Below are 7,194 nucleotides of genomic sequence, written 5' to 3'. Positions count from 1 at the left end.
AGAGGGAACTCAACACCTCTATCAAAGTACGTCCTGACTTCAAATACAAGAAGTTCTAGATGAAACCCACAGTGAAATTTGTAAAATTTATCTGGGGGCAAGTCACCGGCAAAAAGGTGCTACGAGCTGACTTCTACTGACTGATTTTTCAAAGTTCACACCAATGTTATAAGCATATGAAACGACTCCATCTACCACTAAAGAATCTCCCTTTCGACATGTATATGACACAAAAGTCATGGCTCCCATATACATAAATAAAAAAAAGTAAAGGCAATATTCTGCAATGAAGTTGGAGCACAAAAAGAAGAACTAGACCTCCTTTCAGACCAGAAATTTGAGAGAAAACTCAGATAAAAAAAAAGAGGTTTTGAGAAATTCTACATTGAAGTTGGTAACATTCAAGATAAAAAAGAAGAACTCGACCTCTTTCCAAAAATTCGAGAGCAAAGACGGATAAGAAAAGACATTTTGAGACAAAGGACCGTTACGAGATTCATCATAAAAGACCTCATCCTGATAAAAAAAAATAATATCAGACTACAAAGGTCGGGCGAAGGAAAGTTGACAGCAAACTGGGTAGGACCCTACAAGATTACTGAAGTCTTAGAAAATGGCTACTACAAAGTGTCCAACCTCAAAAGCGTCGAACTGCTCAGGTCGTGACACACCTCCAACATAAGGAGATAATACAATTTCTTATGAAAATTGATTTTCTACAATTAAAACACACCATGACTCTCGACAAACCACGAAAATCACAGGTTGATCCTACAGAGGTCGCTCGGATAAAGCGGTGAGGGACCAATTGGTGGAAAAAAGTTGTATACGCGAATTGAAAAAAAAATACCTCAAAACAGCTCGGGCCAAACGGGTTGAAAAAGTTGTGTTTAGAACAAGTCGCAAAAGTAACTTAACTAAATATGCCACTCGATGCATAAATATGATTTAACAACTCGACCCACATGAGTAACAAATAAATTGTACAAAATTTCAAGTTCACGATCTCATCTCTACAAGTTCCAAAAATAAACGACCTATTCGTTTAAAATAGAACAACTTCACAAAAACAAGTTGTTGTGGAAATGCTGCGCGGACCCATATATATAGAAAAAGAAACAGAATCACCTTGATACTAAACCAGATCAAGCCCGGGATCCTCTTGAAAATGGGAAGATCTAGGATAGGCGGCCAACCTCCTGGAGAGAGCGATGTGCATGGACCAGGTGAGTAGGGATGCAGCTCCGTGGACCGCTCGTCGGGCCTGATAGGTGGTGGTATCACACCCTTCTCAAAGGAACCGTACGTGAGACTCTCGCGTCATACGGCTCCGCCCCGGAAGAAGGACCCCCCCTTTCCTTTGACCAACGGGTCCTCGAACCAACCTTCCCGTTTTCTTGCTCGTTAGCGCTTTAGTTTTCAATAAGTTTAGGCTTTACTAATAGAATAGAAAGGGCTTTTTTCGCTTGTTTAGTATTGCTTTGGCTTCGCCGTCCGTATCTTGCTGGCGCGGAAGCTGCCGCAACTAAAAGAAAATGAATGAAGGAAGAAGGCATTAGCATTAAAAAGACTACAAAGGCATTCCAGGCCGACTACAATACAAGTCATGAGCGATAGCGAAGCCAAGCCGGATAGGCTTTTTGATTTATGTCGAAAGCCCCAAAACTAGCTATCTTTTAGCAGACAACTAACGCAAGCCTACTCAACTAATCTCATAAGTAAACGCCTGTCCGCATCGCAACTAAACTAATAGAAAAAAAACGACTAGACTTGTAGTGGAGTGCTCCTTGTTGTTCGGATCTTGACCGGGTCCGAGCTTCCCAAGCTCTATGCTGTTGGGGAACTCTGCAAGGGTCTTACCACCTTCTTAAAACAACTTGTTCTAGCATCTATAACAATATAAGGACAATTCGGTTTAAACAAGTTGTGCCAGTCATCCATATTTTCAACGAACTTGTATCAAGCATAGGTCGTGTCAACCTGAGAGCAAATCTTTAAAGGTGTTTTGTATCAAAACAAATCATTAAAGCAAGGCATTAAAAAAAATTGTATCAAAATTAATCACTAAAGCAAAATTGAAACAACTGGTATAAAATGAGTTATAAAAAATCAAAAGGGTAGAAATAAAAAATGATAAGAAAAATAATCCTTCAACCAAATAATTTGTACAGAAACGAGTTAGAAAGGAAAAAAAGAATTGTAAAAGTTTTGAACAAAATCGAAATATAAAAACAATCCTCCAATTAAAACAACTCAAGTAAAACAAGTTGTATCATATACACGGATAACAATTATATAAAAACTAAAAAGAGAAGGGAATGAGCATATAATCCCTTCACCTACGACGCCAATTTATGCTCGACAAAGAGCAAAAATCACAAGCCAACCTTTCGACGAGGTTCAAATTGGTATCCAATTGTTATAATAGGGCTTGATGATTTAAAACAACTCAAGCTCATGAGCTGAACGAAATTGAATAAAAAATAACCATATTATCTAACAGATTTGTATTAAAAACAAGTAATATAAAATTCTATAACTCTAGAAACATCTCGAATTGAACGAGTTGAACAAATCATTGAAAGACTTCATTTGATAATCCTATCCACTTGTTTGTTTGAGTCCGACTTCATAAATCTCGACTTCGAGCACGGGCACAATGGATAAAGCAACAAAGTCCGATGACTATAAAGATGATCTGATACTTTAAAAGGACTCAAAATAAAAAAGTTGTAAAACAAATTGTAAAGTCCTAAAAACAGCTCGAATTTAAACGAGTTGTATGAAATCAGATCAAGAAATAGCCACATCATTAATTAAATGATTTGAAATAAAACAATCATAAAACCTTAAAACTACTCGTATCCAACGAGCTAGACGAGGTTATACTCAGAAATAATTACAAGTTTTGAAATAAATAATTTGTATTAAAACAAGTTGTACGAAATCTGAACTATAAGTTTCAAAAATGAGTTGTATTAAAACAAGTCATTAAGCTCCAAAACAACTCGAACTATGATTTGTCCGATCAAGAAATAATCATGTCTCAAAATAAGTGATTTGTACCAAAAACAAAGTCGTGCAACAAATATATATTCTTCAAAATAGTTCAGTATACAACGAGTTATGAAAAATCAGAATAAGTTCCAAAAAGGTGATTTGTATTAAAACAAGTCATGCATCTTCAAAATAACTCGAATGAATAAGTTGTACGAAATTAGGACAAGAAATATTCTCTGGTTAAGCAAGATGTGCTAAAACTAGTCATACAGAACCTACAAGCCTTAAATAACTCGGAAAGAACGAGTTGTACAAATCAGTTCTAGAAAAAAGACTTGGCCAAAAACAAGTCAAACATAAAAACGACTTGTAATATCATATTACAATACGACAAAGTAACAACTACACTACAACAAAGTAATAGCGCAAGAAAAAGCGCACAAATAGTTATGGAGTAACGTTACATAATTCAAATTATGTTGACTTGACCGACCTCCTTGGCTTCAGACCTCAAGACTACTATACAACTTCTCCACAACTCAACATTTCAACTTGGTCATCTAATTGCTCGAGTCTGACTTTGTAAAACTCAACCTCGAGCAGGAGCACTGTTCATATCCTGACCAAAAACATAAAGTCGGGCCAAATAAGGATAAAGACCCACCCAAAAAGGGTGGCCTCTTCTACTTGTCCGACCTCATAAGAGGTCGGGTACGACAAGGGGGTCTAGCCCTGTTTATTTAAAATAAGTAACTACCTTCTTAAATATCTCTTATTATCTCTACTTCATCTAGAAGGTAGATCTCAACAAATTCCCAAGATAAAGGAAACGGTTATCCACCAACAAATGTGGAACTATTAAAAAAATGGTTATATTTTCTACTATAAATATACTGACATCCCTCAAATATATTCACGTTCTAATCTACTAAAACCTGCCAAAAGTCCTTGCTAACTTAAGCACCCCCCCCCCACCTCCTCACGAGAAACTTGGACAGGCAGTATTTTGGCATCAACAGGTCGGAGACTGCCATACAAAGGAATCTGGACCTCACGTTTAGGTCCAAATCAACGTTTCAGGTAACTCTCGAAACAAAAGGCAAGGTAAGTGTTCCTCCCCACTATTCCGGTTATCACCCTCATATAATAACATAGGGAGTAACCTCTTATTCTATAAGGAGTAACCATCTATAATATTTAGAAATCATTGTTAAGAAATAACTAAATTCAATATTATTATTTTATAAATACTTTAACATACATGTATTTTTTTTAGTTTAATCTGGTATAAAATATGCTTAAACTCTTGCTGATTTAAGCATCAGAATTTTTTGTATATATTTTTTATTATTTAGACGAAGACGTTAGATAAATTACCATTTTGATATTCCGATCAGATTTTTTCTCAAAGACATTTAAATCTCATATCCAAGCCCTAATACATCTTAGTTTTAGATAATACTTCGAAAGAAAAAAGTACTATTTAATCTCCTAAAATAAAAGCTCACTACTAATGGTATGAATATTTTATTAATTAGTTGAGTACTGAGTTGATTGCAAGGGAATGTCTGCACATTATAAAATTAAGTACTTACTAATTAAATAAAGGAGATGGGATGGATATATTGCCTAATTTTTGTTTCATTTTCATCTATAAAATTCTTTATTTTTAAATATGTTCAAATGTTACAAAGTAACTAAAGGTTCTTACAATTCTTTATTGATCTTTTTTTGGTGACAAAGAAATTGAATTTAAAATAGAAATTTCATACATAAAAAAACTTTTCTAATTCTAATCCGATTTAATATCTAATGAATCCTACCAATCTATCCGATTTATTTTTATTTATTGTTGCCTTTGAATATTTATTATTTTTTTAACAATGTATTATTTTCATTTCTTAGTGCGTTGTTAGTAATTTATTACTTTTAGAATATATTAAAGTCCTACTTTAAATAAAAATATACGTTTAACTTATTCAATAAAAATTGTATAATAAATAATAAAGTAAATATTTTATAAAATATATAACTTTTATTATTTTATATTGAAAATATTTTATTAATTCTAAGATTTTTGGCACTCTAACCACAAAATTCAAAACAATGTAAGAACACAAATAAATTTTTTTAAATTATAAAAATTTAATTATAAATTTAATAAAATAATAAAAGACATACAGAATAATTTTAACTATATTCTAATATATTTATCTAAAATTGTTTAAGAAATTAATGTAAAGATAGTGTTGCATATAATTTATTAATCATTATCTAAAAGTCTACTCAATAAAAAAGAATGTCTTAATCTCACTAATACAAAATGCTCTATGAATACCACAAATTAGTTGTTACATATTTGTATATATTTATTAGGGTAAAAAACTCAAATGAGTCAAGGAGAGCTCAAAATTACCTAATTCAGCCAAATGAAAAATCAATACGTGAATCAACCAGGGCGAATTATTATATAATTCGAATCAATATGATTCGAATTTGATTTGCATGTAATTCGAATTGATATGATTCGAATTACTAGGAAACCAACAACTGAATGAAGTTCGAAACAACTTGTTTCGAATTACACCAAGATAATTCGAATTTAGTTAATTCGAATTACTAGGAGAAGTGGCTATTAGAGGGGTTCGAATCAAGTTGATTCGAATTAGGTGAAATTGGAGTTGCATAGTAATTCGAATCAAGTTGATTCGAATTACAAGGGATTCGGCTATAAAAGGAGTTCGAGCCAACTTCATTCGAATCACTTTCTCAGTCTCCAACCCCACCAAATCCCAGAGAAAAAGACCAATGTTCAGTACGAGTGCGACCAGAGCGGCTGTTTCTGTCGATGGGGGACGATCCGGGAAGGCTTTATCGTTTGGATGGAGTAGCTCATATCGCCGGTGTGATCAACGACGAGGTTAGTGGTTTATGTAAGCGGTTTATGATAACGGTATTTGTTAATGGTTTTTTATAATGGTTTATGTTACTGTTAGTGGTTTAGGATAGTGGTTTAGGAAAGTAGTGTAGGGTAGTGGTTTTTGTTGATGGTTTTTGTTAATGGTTTTTGTTAATGGTTTTGTTTTAGCGGTTTATTGTTAATGGTTTTTGTTAACGGTTTAGGAAAATAGTGTAGGCTAGTGGTTTTTGTTGATGGTTTTTGTTAATGGTTTTTGTTAATGGTTTTGTTTTAGCGGTTTATTGTTAATGGTTTTTGTTAATGGTTTTTGTTAATGGTTTATTGTTGATGGTTTTTGTTAATGGTTTTTGTTTTAGCGGTTTATTGTTAATGGTTTTTGTTAATGGTTTTTGTTAATTTAGTGGTTTGTGCATCTGTTCTAATTATGCGGCTTATGTACTGGCCAGCCTCGTCGTTGCATATCCAGTGTTAGGCGGCAACAGGGGATGCGTCTTGATGAGAGGTATGTCCCGTACTTGCAGATGGCGGGACTTTACCATCTTGCGAGACTGAACGACAGATGGTTCCGACTAGACGAGCCCCTAGTCAGCGCATTCGTCGAGAGGTGGCGGCCTGAGACGCATACCTTCCACATGCCGTTCGGAGAGTGCACTATCACGCTTCAGGACGTCGCATACCAGCTGGGGTTGCCAGTCGACGGAGACTATGTTAGTGGTTACCTTACGGACTTCCACCTTTACATTGAGGGTGGGAGACCTGCTTGGCAGTGGTTCCATGAGTTGCTCGGTGTTTTACCTCCGGAGAACTAGGTGCAGAAATTCGCAGTCAACTGCACCTGGTTTCAGGAGACATTCGCAGAGTGTCCAGATGGGGCAGATGAAGAGACAGTTAGGCGATTTGCCCGGGCCTACATCATGATGTTATTGGGTACGCAGCTGTTTGTCGATGTATTCTACTTTTATGTTATGATTTATAGTTTCATGTTATGTTATTCGTTATCAGTCATACCATGATATAATGTTGTTTGTTCTAGTTATAAATTTCAATGATTTAAAAGACATTCAACAGAAATATTTGGTACAAATAACAAGTTTCATTACACAATCGAAACAAAGTTGTTCCATACAAGTTGTAATACATTAAAAGTTATAAACAAATAGAGGACAAGTGCTAATACAATAAGAAACAAACACATACATAGCAAATCGCCTACTGATTTCTAGCAGTCCCGCTGGGGCCTGCGGCTTGTGGACAACTACGCCTGGTGTGACCTG

At 34.8% G+C, this 7,194-nt stretch overlaps 1 protein-coding gene across 1 annotated transcript; it reads left to right on the top strand.

The window, feature by feature from the left end:
* Positions 1–5,842: 5,842 nt before the first annotated feature.
* Positions 5,843–6,729, top strand: LOC130981314 (protein MAIN-LIKE 1-like). The gene is made up of 2 exons (XM_057904911.1): positions 5,843–5,920; positions 6,367–6,729. The coding sequence occupies exons 1-2, from the start codon at positions 5,849–5,851 to the stop codon at positions 6,727–6,729; spliced, it is 435 nt and encodes a 144-aa protein (XP_057760894.1). The 5' UTR covers positions 5,843–5,848.
* Positions 6,730–7,194: the final 465 nt, after the last annotated feature.

This window comes from Arachis stenosperma, chromosome 5, assembly GCF_014773155.1.
Source record: "Arachis stenosperma cultivar V10309 chromosome 5, arast.V10309.gnm1.PFL2, whole genome shotgun sequence".
NCBI lineage: Eukaryota > Viridiplantae > Streptophyta > Magnoliopsida > Fabales > Fabaceae > Arachis > Arachis stenosperma.
Note: the sequence above shows the minus strand (reverse complement) of the source record. Positions and strands in the feature narration are given on the sequence as shown.

Coding starts and splice junctions, on each gene's coding strand:
- LOC130981314 (XM_057904911.1), top strand. CDS start 5,849: ATGGGGGACGATCCGGGAAGGCTTTATCGTTTGGATGGAGTAGCTCAT. Junction 5,921..6,366: donor CCGGTGTGATCAACGACGAG/GTTAGTGGTTTA, acceptor TGTACTGGCCAG/CCTCGTCGTTGCATATCCAG.